Source organism: Jaculus jaculus, chromosome X (assembly GCF_020740685.1).
Source record: "Jaculus jaculus isolate mJacJac1 chromosome X, mJacJac1.mat.Y.cur, whole genome shotgun sequence".
NCBI lineage: Eukaryota > Metazoa > Chordata > Mammalia > Rodentia > Dipodidae > Jaculus > Jaculus jaculus.
In genome coordinates, this window is record NC_059125.1 from 50,896,743 (window position 1) to 50,919,799 (window position 23,057).

Sequence of the window (23,057 nt, forward strand, 5' to 3'; positions counted from 1 at the left end):
CTTCTTTTCCTTGTTCTTTCCAGGCTTTCCAACCCAAGCTGGCAAGATGCAAAACACATTTTATTTGCAGAAACTCACCTAAGAAATACTGCAGGGGTAGCAGGAGCTGAGAGGGAGGGGCCATTAACAGAGCTTAGTCATGTCAGCCCTCTGTGGGGGCAGGAGTGGAGGCACAGGGAGTTCCCATGTCTACCTCACTCTACCCCTAATACTGATCAGAGTTTGGTCCCAGCTGGGCCAGAGCAAGAAGGGAGAACGAGGACAGGCCAATGTCTTCAATTCCAGCAGCTACGAACCCTTCACCTTGGTGAGCAACCTGTGGAGGAAATGGGGAGGAAAGAAAAATACAGAAAGCTGGGGTGGGTTGGAAGGCGGGTTTCCTGAGCAAGCAAGGGCAGTGGTAGTAAGGCTGGTAGTCCAAGGGTTAGTAACACTGCTTATGTGGAGAGAATTGGGCCTCTGGGTCAGAAAGCTACACGTGGACTAAATAAATACAACATCTTTATTTGGCATTGGGTATCCTGGCATTGGTTCATTACAGTTCCTTAGAAAACAAACCAAAAAAATCAGAACAAATTAATCAAAAATAAAGATCCAATGGCCCTATTTACATATAGCAAAGATAGTTTAGGCACCTCCCATGTATACACGCATGCATGGGTGTGTGCACACATACCTGGGATACAGTTAAGGGGTTAATAAGCTTTGGGGAGTTGGGGGGGTAAATTCTGTGATTCATCAACTGACATCCTCCCATTAAGTAAGGGTACCTCATTATAGACAAGGGAGTGGCAAGAATGGGATTGGCAGCGCTATGTTTTCCCTTGTGAATGTCTCAGAAGACAACCCTGCATCTGGCAACTACCATCATCTTCCATTCAGTTAGAGTCAGCCATTTCAAGGACCTCTCCTTTTTCCACACTGGATCACAAATGATCTGATTATACCAAAAATTACCAAATCAGTGAAAAACAAATGGCCCCTACTACATCCTCCCCTGGATGGGCTAATGTGAACCATTTGGCCTGGGTACTTGGAACAGACCTATCTTCAAGAGTCTCAGTGCCAGGGAAGCTGCCCCTAGGCTACATCAGAGACCAAGATGCTAACATGATCCAGGGTGGTGGTACAGGAGAGAAGGCCTCATACAACAGGAAATAGAACCCCCTCCGATAGGCATTAGTCATTACTGAAGAGCTGCAGGACTTTAGTCTGGGATGGCTACAATGGACTGTCCCAGGCATGAAAAACAGGACACCTCCAGCAGAGGGAGCAGACAATAAAGACCTTGAACAGCAATACCTCAACCCTGTCCCCAAAGAGGTTAGACTGGGGCAAAGGAAGCAGCTCCAAAAATCCCCTCCAGGAGAAGGCAATCAGTCTGCCAGGAAGGATTCAGGAGACATTTGGCTCTAGTTCCAAATCCTTCCAGAATGTTGAATGACCTGGGAGAAAAAAAAAACCCTTCCAACCCAAGGGGAGCCCCAGCAACAACTTGGATCCTAGAGATGCCCAATACCCTCCAACCTAGTCCCCTTCCCTGTTTTCCCCAACCACCACCAGCCCTCACTTCACCAGCACTGACTTTGGCAGAAAGGGCTCCGTGATGAGGTCCCCTCGAGAAGACAGCTGCGGAGGCGGTGGCTGACCAGGAGGCTGCTGGTGAATACAGGGCCCAGAGGCAGAAGTGGAAGCTATGGCTTTGACTGCACCTCGGGGAAGGCTGTAGAGGTAGACGGCACCAATGACAAGCCCAGCTCCAAGGGCAAATAATGGGTCCAGGTGGAAGCCAAAGAGGCGAATGGAGGCAACAGTGGACAGCACGATGGACAGGGAGGTGGCAAAGCCCTTGAGGATATTGTCAGCATACTTGACAACAACAGCCACCAGCAGCCCACCGAAGGCTTGGTTTAGTACCACGCCCCAGACAGCAGGCGTGTACCCAAAGAAGAAGCCACGGCGGGCCACAGCAGTGCCCTCAGCCCACCAGAGCCCCACTAGGCCCAGTGCTGTGCCAAACAGGCCAAGCTGCAGGTTGCGCAGCCATACAGAACCTGAGCTGCCTTTGAGGATCTTCTCAAAGTAGACACCTGCAAAGCCTGAGGAGAGACAGGAGGCCACGACAGCTGCTAGGCCCGCCCCAGGGTTCTGATCCAGAGGCCGTGGGCCACCCCCACCGGCTTGCTGTGCCTGGACAATGGCGACACCAGTGAAGAGGAGCAGCAGAGAGGCCCACTGCAGCCTCGAGAGGCTGCGGTTCAGCATGAGCACGGAGAAGAGTGCTGTGGTCAGGATCTTCAGCTGGTACGTCACCTGCAAGTGGCATGTGGAAGGCACTGAAGGCTTCTAACCCCCAGAAGGTGCATGTGGGGAACAGCACCCACTGTGAGCCCCCAGGCACAATAAAAAGGATAGGATGGGAAGCATGACAACAAAACTGGTCTTTTGGGAGAGGCTTTAAGAACTATTTAGGGGTTGTGGATGTAGCTCAATTCAGTAGATTGCTTGCCTAGCATGCAAGAAGTGCTGCGTTCAGTCTCCAGCACCACATAAACCTGGTGAGATAGTAGACACCTGTAATCAATCCCAGCACTTGGAAGGTGACAGCAGGATCAAGAGTCCAAGGTTTTTCTCTGATACGTAGGGAGTTTGAGAGACCCTGTTTGTCTTTAAACAAAAAAAGGAGGGGTCTGAGAGATGGCTCGGTGGGTAACAGCACTTATTGCACAAGCATGATGAACTGAGTTGGATCCCCAGCACCCACATAAGACGTCAGGTATGGCTATGTAACTCAAGAGCAGAGGAGAGTGTAGGGTCACTGGGGCTCGACAGTCAGTCAATTTAACTGAAAAACAGTACCCATCCCAAGTTCAGCGAGAGGCTGTCTAGGGGAGCATGGAGGACATCTCTGGCCTCCACATGTGTGCCCATGCATCTGCAGGCACATACACGTGTACCCCCCCCAAAAAAAAGAACTTATCAGAGTGCTTTGTGATGAGGGAAGTCTCCATACCAATGCCTCTACCACAAAACAAAGCAAGAAAATATTTACATATGACATGTGCTCAGGGTGGGTCTGAGTACTATATGGGAAATAGCTGATTATCTTCCACTATCATAGGAAATGGGCAGCACTCTAATTTACAGATAAGTAAACCTGTCATGTTGGCACATGCTGGCAATACCAACACTTACAAGTTTGAAGAAAGTGGCTCATGAGTTCAAGGCCACTCTGGTCTGCAGAGCAAGACCCAGTCTCATAACCAAAAATTGAGGACTTGGGGAGCTGAGCATGGTGGCACACATCTTTAATCCCAGCACCTGGGAGGCAGAAGTAGGAGGATCACCATGAGTTCGGAGCTACCATGAGACTACATAGTGAATTTCAGGTCAGTGTGGGCTAGAGCGAAACCCTACCTTGAAAACAAACAAACAAAAAAGGAACAGGCCTTTAATCCCAGCACTCCACAGGCAGAGGTAGGAGGATCGCCATGAGTTTGAGGCCACCCTGAGACTACATAGGGAATTCCAGGTTAGCCTGAGCTACAGTGAGAACCTACCTTGAAAAACAAAAACAACAACAACAACAACAAAAAAAAAGTTCAGGGTCATCTTTAGCTCCATCAATATCCAGGCTAGCCTGGGCTACATGAAACCTTGACTCAAAAACTAAAACAGCCAAGCATGGTTTTAATCCCAGCACTGGGGAGGCAGACGTAGGTGGATTGCTGTGAGTTTGAAGCCACCCTGATACTACATAGTGAATTCCAGATCAGCCTGGGCTACAGCAAGACCCTTCCTTGAAAAACCAGAAAAAATAATAAAATAGGGCTGGAGAGATGGCTTAGCAGTTAAGGCATTTGTCTGCAAAGCCTAATGACCCAGGTTGGATTCCGCATATCAACATAAGCTAGATGCACAAGGTGGCACATGTGTCTGGAATTTGTTTGCAGTGGCTGGAGGCCCTGGCATGCCCATCCCGCCCCCACCCCCCATTGCCTCTCTCTCTCTCTCAAATAAATACACATTAAAAAAAAAACAGCCAACAGATGACTGGGCTTCTGCGTGAGAATGAAAATACTTAGTAGCAGAGGCCAGTAAGTTGAAAAGGAGACATAAAGGGTGGAGAAAGGAAGGGAGGAGGATACTTAATAGGTTGATATTGTATATATGTAATTACAATGATTGTAATGGGGAGGTAATATGATGGAGAATGGAATTTCAAATGGGAAAGTGTGGGGGTGGGGAGGGAGGGAATTACCATGGGATATATTTTATAATCATGGAAAATGTTAATAAAAATTTTAAAAAAAGAAAAAGAAAGAGAAAAAAAATAGCCAACAGATGATTGGGCTTCTGCGTGAGAAGGAAAATACTCAGTAGCAGAGGCCAGTAAGCTAAAAAGGAGATATAAAGGGAAGAGAAAGGAAGGGAGGAGGGTACTTAATAGGTTGGTATTGTATATATGTAAGTACAGTGATTGAGATGGGGAGGTAATATGATAGAGAATGGAATTTCAAAGGGGAAAGTGCAGGAGCGGGGAGGGAGGGTATTACCATAGTATATTTTTGATAATCATGGAAAATGTTATAAAAATTGTGAAAAAAAATAGCCAGATGTGATGACACATGCCTTTAATCCCATCCCAGTACTCAGGAAGCAGAGGTAGGTGGATCACCATAAGTTCAAGGCCACCCTGAAGCTTCATAGTGAATTCCAAGTCAGCCTGGGCTACAGCAAGACTACCTTTAAAAAAGCCAAAATAAGCTGGGCATGGTGGCACATGTCTTTAATCCTAGCACTCAGGAGGCAGAGGTAAAAGGACAGCTATGAGTTCGAGGCCACCCTGAGACTACATAGTGAATTCCAGGTTAGCCTGGGCTAGAGTAAAACCCTACACCTCAATAAAACAAAAACAAAAAAGCCAGATGCACAAGGTGACACATGCATCTGGAGTTCATTTGCAGAGGCTGGAGGCCCTGGTGTACCTATTCTCTCTTTTTCAAATAAATAAATAATACTTAAAAATAAATGAAATAAATAAACTAAAAAAGCTGGGCATGGCAGAACACACCTTAAATCCCAGCACTTGGGAGGCAGGGTAGGAGAATTACTGTGGGTGAGTTCGAGGCCACCATGAGACTACACAGTGAATTATATGTCAGCTTGGGCTAGAATGAAACTCTACCTCAAAATAAAACCAAAAAAGAAAAAAGATGAGCATGGGCTGGAGAGGTGGCTTAGTGGTTAAAATGCTTACCTATGAAGCCTAAGGACCCGGGTTCAATTCCTCAGGATCCACATAATCCAGATGCATAAGGTGGTCTGGAGTTGGTTTTCAGTGGCCAAAGGCCCTGGTGTGCTCATTCTCTCTATCTGCATTTGTCTCTCTCTTTTTCTCATATGATAAATAAAAATTTTAAAAATTAAAAGATGAGCAAACTAAGAGAGATTAAATGACTTACCCCAAAATCACACAGCTGGACAGTAGCAGAGGTGAGATTTTAACTTGAGCAACCTTACCCCATCATCTAGGCTTCTTAATCAATCTTGTGAAAAACTGAATCAATGAGAAATCAAGGGCTTCCCAGGCATTTTTTTTTTCCTGTTGTAAAACTTATTTTCAGGCATATGTGTATGGATGTGCACATGCTGTGGGGAACACATGGAGGTCTGAGGACCTCAACGTGTCTGTACTCCACTATTTTTTCTAAAATTCCTTTAAAAAGCATTTTGAGGCGGGTATGCTGGTGCATGCCTTTAATTCCTTCACTTGGGTGGCAGAGGTTAGAAGATTGCTGCAAGTTTGAGGCCAGCCTGAGACTACATAGTGAAGTCTAGGGTCAGCCTGGGCTAGGGAAAGACACTATCTCAAATATATGTATGTATGTATGTGTGTGTGTGTGTGTGTGTATAGATATATGAATATATGTATGTATGTGTATATATATATATTTTTTTTTTCATTTATTTATAGTATTTTATTTATTCATCTAAGAGAGAGAGAGAAGGGAAGAGGCAGATAGAATGGGCATGCCAGGGCCTCCAACCACTGCAAACAAACTCCAAATACATGTGTCGCCTTGTGCTTATGTAGGTACTAGAGAATTGAACCTATGTCCCTAGGCTTTGCAGGCAAGTGCCATAATTGCTAGGCTATCTTTCCAGCCCTCATTTATTTATTTGAGAGGGGGGGGATTAGAATGAATATGAGTGTGCCAGGGTCTCCTGCCACTACAAACCAAACTCCAAACACATGTGCTACTTTGTGCATCCGACTTTAAGTGGGTACTAGGGAATCAAACCTGGGCCATCAGGGTTTGCAAGTGCCTTTAACCATTAAGCCATCTCTTCTGTTCTCAACCCTCTTTGAGACAGGGTCTCTTGTAGCCAGACTAGCTGGCTCTGCCTCCCACTGTCCAGATGTATTGGGATCACAGACATATGCACTGCTTTGCATCCAGCTTTATGTGGGTGCTAGGAAATTGAAGCCAGGCCAGCAGGCTTTGCACAGGAGAGCCTTTAACCAATAAGCCTGGCCATCCACCCCTAGACACACACACACACACACACTCTTTTTGAGATATTATGCAGCCCAATCTGTTCTGTTCTGGAACTCATGATCCTTCTGCTTCAGCCTCCGGAGGGCTGGGGAGTACAGGCATATGGCACTAAATCCAGCCCCAGGTATATCCTTTTTAAAAATTTTGTTTTGCATGTGTATGTATGTGCCAGGATCTCTAGCTGCTGTAATCAAATGTCAGATGCTTGTGCTACTTTTTGCATGCAACTTTACTTGAGTGTAGGGAATTGAACTTAGGCTAGCAGGTTTTGAAAAACAAGCAGCTTTAATTGCTGAGCCATCCAAATCCCCCAGGTATTTCTTTCAGTCATCCCAGCATTTCCTTGGACAGGTGTTACCATTTATTTTTTTTTTTTTTTCCCGGTTTTCCAAGGTAAGGTCTCACTCTAGCTCAGGCTGACCTAGAATTAACTGTAGTCTCAGGGTGGCCTCAAACTCATGGCGACCCTCCTACCTCTGCCTCACAAGTGCTGGTATTAAAGGCGTACGCCACCACACCTGGCAGGTGTTAACTATTTCTATTCCCAATTATCACACATGAGGAAATCAATGTTGAGGGAGTTCCAAGAATATTCTCAAAGTATAATGTAACTTCTGCTGTTTGCACACCACCCCTTTCCCCATATTATATCCCCCAACTCAGCCAGTTCCCCTGGGGCCATGCTGGGCTAGGGTCTCACCTGGAAAGTGGCAGCTGGCAGGTTGGAGATGGCAACATACTGGAGGTTATTCTGTAAGGTATAGATGAGAGAGGGCACTGCAAGCTTGAGCGTGTCCACATACTGCACCAGGACAGCCTCGTGGAGGAAGAGAACCAGATGTTTCACATTACCTATGTGGGAGGAGGAGAGCCCTTTGAGCATGGTCTACCAAAATGGGAATTCACTGGAGGCGGGGACCAGGCAGGGCTCCTGTGTCTACTTTCTTGCCCTGCAACCCACTGCTACCCCTCTAACATTCTGTAGGATTTACTCAGGGTTTTATTTCTTTAATATTTATTTTATTTATTTGTTTGATAGAGAGTGAGCAAGAAAGAGGTAGAGGAGAGAGAATGGGAGCAGCAAGGCCTCGAGCCAGTGCAAACAAACTCCAGACATATGCACTACTCTGTGCATCTGGCTTTACGTGGATACCTGGGACTTGAACCTGGGTCATTAGGCTTTGCCGGCAAGTGCCTTAACTGCTGAGCCATCTCTGCAGACCATTTCTTCATTACAGTGCAAGAGATGGAACGCAGGGCTTTTGAGCGTACATAGGCAAGCCACTTAGTCTGAGCTCTACGTCTAGGTCTTGTGCTCAGAAAAGCAATGACTAAATAAGCCTTTCTAATATTCAGTTTAAAAGCCATTAAAAGGAGTGTAGGTACAGGTAAGTGGTAGTGTGCTTGCCTAGTAGGTTCTCTAGGTTTTATCCCAGCCCAGTGGCCACAAAACAATTATCCATCACGTTGTCTGCTAATCATCAACCACATTTCACTCAACTGAGAGCTACCTTGCTGGCATAAGCACATTCAAGGCAAACACTCAACACATCTGTACAATGAAATATTCATCAGTAACTAGGAGCGTAAGAAGTACAGGGCTGTCTCCCAGAGAGGTTTTAGACCTTTTATGAGATACGGTTGAATACACACTGGGCAAGTGTTTTATCCCTGAGTGGTACCTCCAGCCCTAGATGTTTAGACTTATCCTAGCTACTTAGTGGTTCATGAGACACATGAAAGCAGGGTTCACCTCGCACCCAGGCACATCTTTTCCTCAGCCAGCCCTAGACACACACACCAAGGAGCCTTCTGGATGGAGTCTTTTTCCCTTGACTTTTTTTTTTTTTTTTGGATGTGTGTGTGTGTGGTTTTCCGAGGTAGGGTCTCACTCTAGCCAAGGCTGACCTAGGAATAATTCACTATGTAGTCTCAGTATGGCCTTGAACTCAAGGTGATCCTCCTACCTCTGCCTCCTGAATGCTGGGATTAAAGGCATGCACCGCCATGCCCTGCTTTTTTTCTTCCCACTTGAGATAGGGTCTCACTGTATATCCCAGGATGGCCTTGAACTCTCAATCCTCCTGCCCCAGCTACCTGAGTGTTGAAAATACAAGGGTATGGATATAGTCTTGACCATTAAGCCAAAGTCTGGTTAAGCTTTACTCCAATGAATTAACTATTAATCATTCCCTATGCAATAAAGCCTATACACAAAACCATGTAGATAGGTAGGTGGGGAGATATAATGCTGGAAATTCAACCCAGGGTTTCCAAACGTGTTCAAAACTTGCTCTATATCACTAAGCAATACCCTGGCACACAACCTATTAGGATCTCGTTTTTATTTTTTTTTTATTATTTATTTTGGTTTTTCGAGGTAGGGTCTCAATCTGGTCCAGGCTGACCTGGAATTAATAGTAGTATATAGTCTCAGGATGGTCTCAAACTCATGGGGATTCTCCTACCTCTGCCTCATGAGTACTGGGATTAAAAGCATGTGTCACCACGCCCGACTTTGTTTTCAATTTTCAAGATACGGTCTCACTCTAGCCCAGGCTGACCTGGAATTTACTAAGTAGTCTCAGGCTGGCCTCGAATTCACAATGATCCTCCTACCTCTGCCTCTCAAGTGCTAGGATTAAAGGTGAGTACCAACATACCAGGCCACAGTTTTGTTTTTTTTTTTATTTTACTTATTTATTTGAGAGAGTGAGAGAGAAAGAGGCAGACAGAGAGCGAGAGAGAGAATGGGTGTACCAGAGTTTCCAGCCACTGCAAATGAATTCCAGGCACATGCTCCACCTTGTGCATCTGGCTTATGTGGGTCCTGGGGAATTGAACCGAGGTCCTTTGGCTTTGCAGGCAAATGCATTAACTTCTAAGCCATCTCTCCAGCCCCAGGCCACAGTATTTTTTTAAAACATTTTTATGAAACTTAAGAAATCATGAACAACAACAACAACAAAAACAGTTGTGGTGGTGTATGCCGTTAATCCCAGTACTTGGGAGGCAGAAGTAGGAGGATTGCCATGAGTCCAAGGCATTCAAGGCCACCCTAAGACTACATAGTGAATTCCAGGTCAGCCTGGTCTAGAGAGGGAGACCATACCTCGGAAAAAAAGATCATGAGGGCTGGAGAGATGGCCAAGTGGTTAAGGCGCTTGCCTGCAAAGACAAAAGGGGCGCATGCATCTGGAGTTCGTTTGCAGTGGCTGGAAGCCCTCTTGCACACATTCTCTCTCTCTCTCCCTCCCTCCCTGCCTATTTCTATCTCTCTCTCTCTCTCTCTCTCTCTCTCTCTCCCTCCCTCAAATAAATAAATAAAAACTAAATAAAATTTTTAAAAAGATCATGAGCTGGGTGTTGTGCTGCACATCTTTAATCCCGGCATTTAGGAGGCAGAGGTAGGAGTATTACCAGGAGTTCAAGGCCACCCTGAAATTACATAGCGAGTTCCAGGTCAGCCTGGGCTAGAGGAAGACCCCACCTCAAAAAAATCAAAAGAGAGAAATTATGAATTTCAAAACTGAGGGAATATTTGCATAATATCTTGAATTATTGGTGTGTGTGTGTTTGTTTACTGGGGATTGAACCAGTGACTCACATCTCACATATGCTAGGGAAGTGTTCTCCAACTGAGCCACATCACCAGCTCCTTTTTGTGAGAAAGGGTCTCACAAAGTTGACCATGCTGGCTTTGAACTTGTGATCCTCCTGCCTCAACCTCCCATGTAGCTGGTATTACAGGCCTGCATTACCAAAACTGGTTTTAGGGTTATTTTTTATTATTATTTAAGAGAGAGAGAATGAAAGAGGCAGAAACAAGAGTATGGGTGCAGATGGGCGTGGTAGCGCACACCTTTAATCCCAGCATTTGGGAGGCAGATGTAGGAGGATTGCCGTGAGTTCAAAGCCACCCTGAGATGACAGAGTTAATTCCAGGTCAGTCTGGACCAGAGTGAGACCCTACCTCGAAAAACCAAAAAAAAGATATGGGCGCGCCAGTACTTCCTGCCACTGTAAACAAACTCCAGATGCACATACACCACTTAGTGCATTTGGCTTTACATAGGTACTGGGGAATCAAACACTGATTGTCAGACTTTACAAGCAGGTGCCTTTAACTGCTGAGTCAGCTCTCCAGCCCTTGCTTTTACTTTTGTTGTTGTTTGAAAGTTGTTATTGATTTACTATTTGAGACAGGGTCTTGCTTAGGCCCAAGCTGTCTTGGTATTCACAATGTAGCTGAGGCTTGCTCCAAATTCATAATTCTCTTGTTTCAGCCTACCAAATGCTGGGATTCCAGGTTAGCTACCATGTCCTGCTTTATTATTATTATTATTATTATTATTATTATTATTATTGTTATTATTATTATTTTCAAGGTAGGGTCTCACTCTAGCCCAAGCTGACCTGGACTTCACTATGTAGTCTCAGGATGGCCTCGAACTCATGACGATCCTCCTATCTCTGCATCATGAGTAATGGAGTTAAAAGTGTGTGCCACCACGCCTAGCTTATTTTTTGATTGTATGACTCTTAGGTATTATACTTTCATGTATTCATTTCTTGGTATTTTTGTGATTGTTGCTTGGAGGTGGTGCCTTACTATGTTGCCCAAGTGGGCTTCAAACTCCTGCACTGAGTAGCTGGAAATATAGGTAGATACCAATGCCTGACACTTATAAAAAAATGTACAGAATGGCTGGAGTGATTGCTCAGTGGTTAAGGCACTTGCCTGCAAAACCAAACAACCCAAGTTCATTTCCCCAGTGCCCACGAAAAGCCAGATGCACAAAGTGGCACATGGATCTGGAGTTTGTTTACCCTGGCTAGAGGTCCAGGTGTGCCCATTCTCTGTCTCATTTTGTCTCTCTCTACTTGCAAATAAATAAATCGAGGCCAGCCTGAGACCACATAATGAATTCCAGGTTAACCTGGGCTAGTGTGAGACCCTACCTCGAAAATAACAACAACAAAAAATATGTACCAAGGCCAGGCTTGGTGGTACACACCTTTAATCCCAGCACTTGGGAGACAGAGATAGGAAGATAGTTATGAGTTCGAGGTCACACTGAGACTACTTAGTGAATTCTAGGTAAGCCTGGCCTAGAGCAAGACCTTACTTAAAAAAAAAAAAAAAAAAAGGCCGGGCATGGTGGTGCACGCCTTAATCCTAGCACTTGGGAGGCAGAGGAAGGAGGATCGCCCTGAGTTCAAGGCCACCCTGAGACTACATAGTGAATTCCAGGTCAGCTTGAGCTAGAGTGAAACCCTACCTCGAAAAACCAAAAATAAATAAATAAATGTACCAAATCAGTCAGGCATGGTAGCACATGCCTTTAATCCCAGCAATTGGAAGACGAAGGTAGGAGGATGGCTGTGAGTTTGAGGCCAGCCTGAGACTACAGAGTATGTTCCAGGTCAGTTTGAGTTATAAGTAAGACCCTACCTTGAAAAATAAAAATAAAAAAATGAAAGGGAAGTATGTGACATGTGACAGACATGTAGATTGGCATTGAGTGGATAGTCATTAATGCTGCTTCATGACAGAGTGGCCATGAGTTGATATTTGTGAACACCTGAGGGATGGGGTTTCATGGAGATTTTACTATTTTATTTTTCTCTCTGATTCTGTGTATGCTTAGAATTAAATTCTCCATAATACAAAGATTATTTTTTTTTAATACAGGGTCTCATATAGTCCAGCCTGACCTTGAACTCCCTATGTAAACTTGAACTCTTGATCCTACCCTCCCACCTTTCAAATTCTGGTATTACAAGAGTGCATCGCCATGCCCAGTTTCTATAATACAAACTTAAAGGTAAATTGATCACCATGTGAGTTTCCTGCTGCCTTCTGGGCAGACTATTTCACTACTGCAGCTCTTAGTATATAAGAAGTAGACAAGGCCAGGTGTGGTGACACACGCCTTTAATCCCAGCACTTGGGAGGCAGAGGTAGGAGAGTCACCATGGGTTCGAGGCCACCCTCAGACTACATAGTGAATTCCCAGTCAGCATGGGCCAGAGTGAGACCCTACCTCATAAAACCAAAAAAAAAAAAAAAAAAAAAAAAAGTAGACAAGGAGAGAAGCAGCTACTCACAGCAAGGTAAGGAAGCCTAGGTGCACTTACATAATTCCCAGGCAGGCTCAGACACCAGGATACTCCCCAGAATCCCCTCCATGTGAGCACACACATAATGCCCCGCACCCTGGCTCTCATACCCCTCTTCTGTGCGAAGAGCAGCAGGAGACAGGTGAGACCTTTGAGCACTTCGGCCATGACCACAGCAGTAGTGGCAAAGAAGCGATCCCCAGGCAGCGTGCGGGCGTAGCGGATGCTGAGGATGAGGGAAGCATTTTGCACCACCAGCACAGCTAGGGATATGTACTTGAGGCGCCGGTGAGCTGTAGGGAATGGAAGGGCCATGAGAGAATGGAGTCAGAAGCTGCTAGGGCTCAGCCACACCACCCTAACCCCCTCTCCTTTCTCAACCAGAAGCCACCCAGCCATTGCCACTTCCTCCCTCTGCCTGCCCACCCTGAGTCAATGAGAGTCTGATCCCTACCTGCTTTCACACCCTCACCTATAGGCAGGGTCCAGTTGGGAGAAGTGGGCCTCACTCCGGCCAGGTCTTACCTGGAATCCTTGTTAAGGTGTCAGGAAATGGCTAAGGCAGGCCCTGGACACTCACCTTGACTCTCTCCCCTGAGGAATAATTCTTTCTGAGACAGTATTCCCAACATTCACTGAGTGCTTACTGTATGCCTATCTCTGGGCGAAGGAATTTATATGGGTTATCTCAATGCACTCATATTGTGATCTCTGAAGGAACTAGGATTTGCATTTTATGGATGAGCAAAATGAGAGTTTCAATGCAACGGTGCTTCTGCTTGAGGGCCGATGCCACATAAGAAATAATATCCCAATACAAAGGGTAAGACTATTTAAAATGTGTCCAACCACTAAGGATTAGTGTTTCTTCCATCTCCTACACTGCCTCCCAAATAGTGAATAGTTTACTCTACCAAAACTGGTTTGGTTATCTCAACCACATAAGGAAATACTTCCCTATAGTTCACATGGTCTTCCCACCAATGCACACTATGTCCCCGCCTCCTGCCAGCCAAGGAATAATTCCTTGTTCTCCTCACACTCACAATGAGCTCTCTTTGCTATACGGAAGGACCAGGCACTCTTAGAAATGTTCTTTGAGCTATAAGGAAGGATCCCTCCCACCTCAATATAAAATGAGCTGTACTTTCACTTAGAAATTCTCCCCCATGTAGTGAAGGACATCCTCATGCTCAAAATGGACCCACTAGTCATATAAGGAAGAACCTGCCACGCCCTGAAATTTATAAGGTCCCTTACACAGGGAAGGAGTCACCACCCTCAAAATAATTTCTCCCTTTTATAAGGAAAAACTCCCACAGAATGCTTTCTCCCTTCCACAAGAATAAACCTAAGCACAGAATGGTCCCAGTGTCTCAGCCTCCTCAAAAGGAAATGCACTCCCCATCCAGAATGGTTTTCACTCTCCAAATGCAGGAGGACGCTCACCGCAATCACCCACAGAATGGTCTATTCCCACCCCCAACACATTCACAACTGTCCCTTCTCTCCTCCCTTCCTCTCCCAGCACACACACATAATTAGGTTGTACTATAGATGCTTCCCTGTCACTTCAGAGGAATCATTCCCCCTCAGGGACCCCGACCTCTGCCGCACCACCGGCTATTCCACAAGCCGTCTCACCTGTACTAGTGGTGCCAGACTCCAATGCCCCTGCGGAAACGGCACCAGAACCCGTCGCCGCGGTGGATCCACCAACCCCAACCGCTGCCATGTTGGCATCTGCCCGGCCCGTCCCCTCGGCAACAGTAGGCCACTTCCTTGTGCGCTACTTCCGCTTCCGGGCCTCGAGCGGAGGGCGGGGCATCGGCTAAAAGACCCAGGACGTGGTTGATCCGGTGTCCGGCAGTCTTTGTAGCACTTCAGTGGTAGTCGCCCCCACCTCCGTTTGTACGTTTTACCGACCGGACTCGCCATCCCACCCGCCCCAGCCTTCTCCATTTCATTGGTTCATTTGCTCTTCCAACTCTGCTCCTTATTGGAACCGTCTCCAGGTGGCGCCACCCTTTCGGCATCAAACTCCTAATTGCTTTCTGGTTGGGCTGAAGTTCTTCCCCTTCTTAGTCACACCCCGCCTCTTGGAGGGGTTGTAACCATCTGGGGGAATACTTTCTGGAGGGCGGGGCAGCTGAACATAAATCTGACATTTGTGATTGAAGATGCACCGTGAATTGGCTGGGAGACATCGTTGCAGATGTGAGGGGCAGGTAGCAGGATAACTGGCGCCAACATCAGAGAAAGCCGAAGGACGGGAGTTTAGATGTGAGAAAATGTAAAGGTACAGAGTGGGCGATGGCTTAGTGGAGCTTGCTTGGATAGTTGGTCTATGATTCCCCAGCACCGCACTGAAAGCTGGGGCCTGCGTGTCATCTAGCCCTGACATGTGCACACACGTGCAAATAAGTAATTTTGTTAGGGCATTTCCCTACCAAGCCGTTAAGTACCAGAGTTCGATCCCTCATGTAAAGCCAGATGCACGCATCTGGAGTTCACTTGCAGTGGCAGGAATCCCTGGCGTGCCCATAATCCACTGTTTGCTTCTCAATCTTTTTTCAAGGTAGGGTTTCACTCTAGTTTCAGCTGATCTGGAATTCACTATGTAGCCTCAGAGTGGCCTGGAACTCACGGAAATCCTGCTATCTCTGCCTGGGATTAAAGGCATGTGTCACCATGCTCAGCTCAAATAAAAATTTTAAAAGGTAGAATTTAAAAGCAGCCAGAAGATGCTAGTAAAATTCCACCTGGTTCATGTCTATAAATCTCAGCATGCAGAAACCAGGCGTGGTGGCACTTGCCTTTAATCCCAGGCAGAGGTAGATTGCCACAAGTTCGAGGCCAACCTGAGACTCCATAGTGAATTCCAGGTCAGCCTGGGCTGCAGAGGCTAACTCAAAGAAAAAAATGTTTCAGCATCTAGGAGACAGGAGTTTGTGATACAGACTGTCAATTCAACTGGACTCTCGCACCAGAGCCCTTTTCTACTTTGAGAAAGAGGTAGAAAATGGGTTGGGCATGCCAGGGCCTTCAGCCAGTGCAATGAACTCCAGACACATGCACTACCTCATGCATCTGGCTTACACACAAGTCCTGTGGAAATCCAACCTGGGTCCTTTGGATTTGCAAGAAAGTGCCAGCCCCACCAGTGCCCTTTTCTTGAATAGGGATTTCTTCTAGCCCACCAACTCTGGACTCAGTGCGCAGTAGATGCTCCACAAAAGCTGTTTCTACAAATGGCCAGTCACTTCTGACTTTATTATTTATTAAATAGGTTTCCACACATGGCTTTTTAAATAATCCAGGCAGGGGAAGAAGGGACAGGAGGGCACACTTGTAGCTCTCTCCTACCTCCAGTACACGACTATTTACATTTTAGCTCAAGTGGACAAACCTGGCTCAGGAGGAGGCAGTAAAGTTGGGAGAGGGAGGACCCCAGGAGAACAAACAGCAAGACTTCTTTCCCTCAGCCCATCCCCTCCCCCCAACCATCCAAGTCTCTGGTGGTGTCCGGTGGTGTCCATCTCCCATTCCTTCCCCAATTTATGGAAGTAAGGTTCTTCTCACCAGAATAAGAGCACTTGGGATAACAATAGGGTCCCCTCACCAAAAATCACCAAAAGAAAAAATAAAACACACACACACACACAAAGCCCTGGGATACCAATAGGGCATTACCTCCCCCAGAATAAGCAATTCTGGGCTGAGGCAGAAAAGCAGCTTGATTATGGGACCCCGTGCTAGGGTTAAGGGCCCTTTAGCTAAAGTAAGAGCTGCTGGGGTATTTTAAGGAAAGCACCCTTGCCCAAGTGAGAGCATTTGAACTAAGTGTCTAAGTTTGTGTTGGTAGTATTAAGAGGTGCCAGTGTAGGGACTACAATGTCAGAATAAGAGTATTAGGGCTCAGAAGGGAAGGAACTCCAACCAAATAAACATCTTAAACAGAAGGAAGGAATTCCTCTTTCCCAAATAATGGACCACAGGTTCTGGGAGGATCCTTCACAGAATTGGGATGGGAACTGGGCAGACCTGGCTGATCTTTTGAGCCCTGATCCCTAGTCCCTGATCTTAGCAATACTGGGATTTTAAACAACCTGTATAACCAGGTCAACAGATACACCATCTATCCCTTGTGGCATAACCATGGGACTCCAAGTAGTGAGATCCTGGCTGGGCCTAGGGAAGCAGGGACCAGGACAAAGGGGTGGGACTTCCTTTGGAGGGGCTGATGGGTGCTTTGTCTGCTGGTGTTTGCATCCAGGGGTCCAGCAGAATCTCCTCCAGTGTGGGTCGGGAACAAGGTTTAGGAGCCAGGCACCGGCGGATTAGGGCACAGCAATCTGTGGGGGAAAAGCACAGAGAAATTAGCAAGTAGTGTCAAGTACCACTGGGAGGGATGCCATCTGCTGGGCTAGGGTCAGGAGGGCCTCACCTGAGGAAACATGAGCAGGGAAGTGGAGCTCAGCCTCCAGAATCTCCTGGTCCCTCTCAAATGGAATGTCCCCACACACCATGTCATAGAGAAGTACACCCAGTGACCAGACAGTGGCTGGAAGGGCATGGTACTGGTGTCGAGAGATCCACTCTGGAGGGCTGTACACTCTTGTCCCTGCATATAAGCCAAAGGGTTAGATCCCTCTAATTATGCCTGTCTTTAACTCCTGGCCCTATAGGGAGTGTGGAACTTATTAAAGGAGGGTTCCACCCCACTAGAGTAACTAGCAGCTCTTCAAACAGCATAGTCACATTAGCAGCAAGAATAGTTAAAAACAGTATTTTAAAGCCAACAGTAAGATCCTCTTACCAAAAAGGGAGATACTAACAGGACCCCCACACTAATCAAGAACTTTAAAAAGGTCAAAGGTTACAGGATTACCCACTACTGGAGTTCAACCCTCCTATGACAAGAAGCCTTACCATCAAAGTCCGTGTAAGGTTCATCATGAAGCAGGGCACCAGAACCAAAATCGATGAGTTTTATACAGCCTCGACACAGGTCTATCAGGATGTTCTCATCCTTGATATCACGATGGACAACTCCACGCGCATGGCAGTGCTGAACAGCTGCCACCACCTGGGTGAAGAAGCTGCGGCTGCGGCTTTCACCCAATGGGCCCTTCTCAGTGATGTAGTCGAAAAGATCCTGGGCAGGCATGGGTCGCTCTAGGACCAGCATGAAGCCTTCTGGTGTTTCAAACCAGTCAAGCAGACGGATCACACCAGGATGCCCATTGCCTTCACCCACTTTCCAGAGCAGTGCCACTTCAAGTGGGCATGTGACTGAGTCTGACTGGAGGTATAAAAAAAACAAAAAAGAGAAAGCAGATGTTAGGGCTGTAGCTCTGAGGGCAATTCCTCACCTTAATTTATTGTCCGGGCTCCTTTGCCTCCTGGCTGTAGCCTGTAGTAACACGGTCCCCTTCCTGTATGTCTTTTCAAAAAAAAAAATTATTTGCCAAGCACAGAGATAGGATACAGAATGGGCACACCAGGGCCTCTAGCTGCTGCAAATAAACTTCAGATGCATTTGCCACTTTGCACATCTGGCTTTTCTTGGAAACTGGGTAATCAAACCCAGGTTATTAGGCTTTGCAGGCAACTGTGCTAAAAGCTGAGCCATCACTTCATTTCCCTTCCTGTATTTTTGTGTGCACACATCAGGGCCGCTTGCTACTGCCAATGTGCCACTTCTTAGGTTTAATTTTATGTGTGTAGGCCCTGGCCAACAAGCAGTTGCCTTTAACTACTGAGCTATTTCCACACCCCATCCTTCTACACAGAAAGAGGACAAAGAAGAGAATGGTTGCACTAGGGCCTCCAGCTGCATGCGCCACATTATGCATGGGTAGTGGGAAATTAAACAGGTCTTGAACTCTGCAGGCAAGTACCTTAACCGCTGAGCCATCTCATACCTTCTTTTTTAAATATTTTCTTTTTTGTGATCGAGGGCAAGAAAGAGGCAGAGGCAAGCATCTTAACAGCTAAGCCATCTCTCTAGCCCTACTTTTAAAAATATTTTATTTTGGGTTGGAGAGATGGCTTAGCAGTTAAGTGCTTGCCTGTGAAGCCTAAGGACCCACGTTAGCCAGATGCACAAGGGGTGCACACATCTAGAGTTCGTTTGCAGTGGCTGGAGGCCCTGGCATGCCCACTCTCCCTCTTTCTGTCACTCTCAAATAAATAAATTTATAGGGCTGGAGAGATGGCTCAGCAGTTAAGCACTTGCTGATGAAGCCTATGGACCCCAGTTCAAGGCTTGATTCCCCAGGACCCACGTTAGCCAGATGCACAAGAGGGCGCACGCATCTGGAGTTTGTTTGCAGTGGCTGGAAGCCCTGGAGCGCCCATTCTCTCTATCTGCCACTCTCAAATTTGAAAAACATTTTTTAATTCATTTTTATTTATAGAGAGAAAATGGGTCCTGGGGAATCCAACCTGGGTTCCTAGGCTTCACAGGCAACCACCTTAACCGCTAAGCTCTACATTTTACTGTGTTTAAGAATGATCTTGAACACTTGATAGTCCTGCCTCCACTATTCTGTAGTCCCAGACTGGCCTTAAACTCAGTGATACTCCTACTTGTCTCCAGAGTAAAAGGCTTGTTGCCACCATATTCTTGCTTCCAGTTTCCAAGTGTAGGAAACAGGTATGGTCCACAATTGCTGTGCTGGGGATAAAACCCAGGACTTCATGCATGCTAAGAAAACACTCTTGTTGAGCTATGAGTCCAGTATCTTTATCTTAAGGGCTCAAACTCATCCACCGGCTGAACTAAGTGAAGGGACCACACACATCTATAGCATGTAGTAGGAGCTCAATGTTTAAGTAAGTACAAGTGCTTTCCTGCACAATAACTATTATGTGGTGTTCTTTACCTTTTTTAAGCCAACATCCAGATTAGAACAGCATTTTACACACAGTGGATGCTTAATAAATGTTTGTTAAATGGCTAGGTGTGGTGGCACACGCCTTTAATCCGGCACTCGGGAGGCAGAGATGGGAGGATCGCCATGAGCCCAAGGCTACTACCCTGGGATTACATAGTGAATTCCAGGTCACTCTGGGCTACAGTGAGACTCCACCTCGAAAAACCAAAAATAAAAATAAAGTTTGTTAAATGGAAGCACAGGGTCCAACAGAGATTGTCAGTTTTGTTCACTAACCTATTTCAAGCACCTGAGCAGTGCCTACTAACAGGGCAGGAATGAATAAATTGTTAAGACAGATGGAGAAGTTAGCAGAAAGGGACCTAGCACATAATGAGCTGTAGTAAATAGTCCACTGATCTGAGTTTTTTTATATTTTTAATTTTGAGACAGGGTCTTTCTATGTAGCCCTGGATGGTCTAATAGCCACTATGTAGCTGAAGTTGCTCTCAAACTCCAAGTACAATCTTACTATCTCAGCCTCCTGAGTGCGGAGATTACAGGTGTTTGCCACCAAACCGGGCTTTCACTTGTTAAAAACAGCTTACAGTGATTGATTACAATGGACCCAGCAACAGGGTAAACATTCAATAATTTTTTTTCGGTCTCATTAGGCAGTTAGAATAGCTCAGTTCTTGTCCCCAAAGCCCTTCTAAGAAGGCAGTGGCTGCTAGAAAGAAATCTTTCTGAGGTGGGGCTCTTCACAGGCCACGCCAGACTTGCACAGCCGCAGACAGGTTTTCTCACGGAGACGCAAATTCTGCTACTGCGCAGGCGTCCCTCTCTGTGGATCCCACGACCGACGCAGTCTCTCTCAAACGCCCACCAGGGGGAGCCCTCTCATCTACAATTTGCCCAGACCCGCCCTGATGTCCGTTAGCGTTCTAAGGGCAGCATGAGAGTAGCAGCCAACATCACCATGGTAACCAATGACCTAGGCCCCTCTTTCCCCACCAGTATGTCCTGTGGACAGCCCCTGAAGTAGTGTTTGGAAAAAGGATTAAGAAGGGAGAGGTGAAGAGAATTCAAAGCTCTGGGGGAATTGAGGTGAAATCAGAGCTGTGCCACGACAAAGCTGTAAACAGGCTGGTGGGAGTAATCACCGTTACAGGGCCTAAGGAATCCTATATCCCCTAGAAAATAGGGGTGAGCTCAGTGAGTTCACAGGTCATGGAGGACAAAGATACTTACCAAGGTGGACCAGCCCAGCACACGATTTCGGGAGATTACTTTGATGGCCACCTGGAGAAAAAAGCTGAGTGTCAAGGGCTAGTGGGGCGATAGCCTCCGAATCTAGACCCTCGGCCCAATTCCAGAAACCTTCCATTTGCAATCTACTCTAGGATTTCTGGTCTCATACACATCATACACTGTAATGGGCCTGCACTCCAGAGTCCCCAAGTTCATTTCAGCTACCAACCATCCTAGACCTAGGCTCTTTCTCGGGGCAAACAAGAGGACCCCCTCAGGTCCATGATTTAGTTGCGATTTTCTTCTTTTGTTTTCTTCTCTCTCCTTGCCTTTCCAGGCCCCGCTCTCTTGTGGTGCCGAGTTATTTAACTAAGGGCCCCATGAATGCTAGGCAAATGCTCTACCATTGATTGACCCACACCCTCAGGTCTGAATTCTAACCTAAGTTTCTTGGCACCTGAAGTCCTCCACTATCCTACCCATCTCCAGGACACATCATATTCGGTACTGGGGTTCCTGTTCTCAGGAATTGTTCTCAGGAACTCAAAACACCTACTGAAAATTCCCCAAGCCTCCAGACCTAGAAGGACCTCATACGCAAATTCTCTGGATACTAGGGTCGAGTCCTCAAGACAGACCTTCCCCTCCCTGGTCGAAGCCCATGGTTCTCCAGAATTCCTGCCGAGTCCTGCTCACCCCCATGCCCACCTGGGCCGCCAGACACGCGCGCGCGCACCCCTGATCCTGGTACTCATGACCGTAGCTACTAACACACTGCAGGCTCACTCCAAAGGCAATCAGCATCCCAGGACCTCCACCCTCCCCCCACCAGCGAACACACCTGACCCTCCCAAAACCCTCATGGTAGATACCTGGCGTCTATCTGTGACGCGGTGTCCCGCGAAGACGGTGCCAAAGCCCCCCTTACCCAGGAGGGGGCCAAGTCGGTATTCGGCCTCGAAGGCTGCCCGATCCTTGCCTCCTACGCAGACGGAGGCGAAGAAGTCAGGTTTGGCGGTATGCTGAGCCCTACCGTGACTCCCTCACCCCCGCACCGGTACCCACCACTCCAGTTCACCCCACCTGATCGCGGCAGGGGAGGCTGCGCTCACCTGGTGGTTGCGTGGGGGTCACGAGGGGCGCAGGGAGCCCCTGCAGAGGCTTGGTCAACATGGAGGAGGTGCTGCGCAGATTAAGCCCGCTGAATCCGCTGAGCCCGCAGGGCGTGGACGCCCGGGGCAATGCGGCCGGGGAGCCAGGGCTGGGGGGCGCCAGGGTGGAAGGCAGGGAAACTGGTGGCCCGGAAGCGCCTGCAGACGGCGCAACGTTAAGATTCGTCGCGCGCGCCAGCCCCAATGCTACTGAGCCGGGGCACGCGCCTCCCGGGAGAGTCGCCTTGCGCGACGGCCCCGCCCACTTGGCTTTGATCAATCTGAACGCGGCACCTGCTGTACCCCAGCCAATCGGAGCCAGTCCTTATTTGCATGCCACCATCAACGTTTCAAGTGCCCCCTTATGCAAATACACGCCTGGTTCTTCCGCGGAGGCGGGGTCTGTATGCAAATGTGGAGGCGCACTAGAAGCGAAAACCGGTTCTGGGAATCCCTTTGCAGCAACCGCGTTTGTTTTGGTTGTTGCGCGGGTTGTTGGTGTGGTAGGGTAGGGTATGTGAGTACACTTAAAAAAAAAAAACTGCGCAGCCTCCTTCCCTAGGAAGCTGGGCTGCCGCTGCCTTGAGATTTAGTGCAGATATAACGCCGAGCAGCTTATATGAAGCTGAGTGTGCTCGTAGCTAAGGAGGATCCCCTCACGAAGGGTACTTCTCACCTCGGAAAGGAATGGTGCAGCCGACTCTTAAGCTTTTGCCTGGAAGCTGAAATCAAGCCTTTATACAAAACCTGTCTGGTCTTCAGGGAGGGGGTAACATCCTTGACCATTGCTAGGGTGGGTGTGAGGGGGGATGGCAATACACCAGTCAAACGCAGTTTGGTGCCTGGAGGAGGTGGCCTGTGTGGATTTCTTTTGCAGCCTGCAACTTATACAAACATACTAGGCCTAGTCAATACGAATAGAACCAACAGCGCATGTTTTTGTTTCAAGGTAGGGTGTCGCTCTAGCCCAGGCTGAACTGGAATTTACTATGTAAGTCTTAGGCTGGCCTTGAACTAAGTGATCCTAGGCCTCCCTCCCACCAAATGCTGGAATTAAAAGTGTGCGTCAACACGCCCAACCACGCATG

General features: G+C 47.3%; 2 protein-coding genes across 6 annotated transcripts; both read right to left on the minus strand.

Moving 5' to 3' along the window:
• Window positions 1–42: 42 nt before the first annotated feature.
• Window positions 43–14,469, minus strand: Slc35a2 (solute carrier family 35 member A2). 5 transcript variants are annotated; one of them, XM_004670092.3, is made up of 5 exons: window positions 14,331–14,469; window positions 12,797–12,979; window positions 7,264–7,415; window positions 1,586–2,313; window positions 43–316 (listed from the first exon to the last, which is right to left on the minus strand). In XM_004670092.3, the coding sequence occupies exons 1-5, from the start codon at window positions 14,419–14,421 to the stop codon at window positions 289–291; spliced, it is 1,182 nt and encodes a 393-aa protein (XP_004670149.1). In that variant the 5' UTR covers window positions 14,422–14,469; the 3' UTR covers window positions 43–288. The 5 variants fall into 5 exon arrangements, 4 of the variants coding, with proteins under 4 accessions (XP_004670149.1, XP_044996167.1, XP_044996169.1 ...); XR_006634603.1 differs by having other exon boundaries at window positions 226–316; window positions 1,303–2,313; XM_045140232.1 differs by lacking the exon at window positions 12,797–12,979 and having other exon boundaries at window positions 14,331–14,452.
• A 1,471-nt stretch (window positions 14,470–15,940) lies between these two features.
• Window positions 15,941–22,170, minus strand: Pim2 (Pim-2 proto-oncogene, serine/threonine kinase). Its single transcript, XM_004670091.2, has 6 exons — window positions 21,931–22,170; window positions 21,691–21,800; window positions 20,819–20,869; window positions 17,619–17,991; window positions 17,134–17,310; window positions 15,941–17,041 (listed from the first exon to the last, which is right to left on the minus strand). The coding sequence occupies exons 1-6, from the start codon at window positions 21,989–21,991 to the stop codon at window positions 16,878–16,880; spliced, it is 936 nt and encodes a 311-aa protein (XP_004670148.1). The 5' UTR covers window positions 21,992–22,170; the 3' UTR covers window positions 15,941–16,877.
• Window positions 22,171–23,057: the final 887 nt, after the last annotated feature.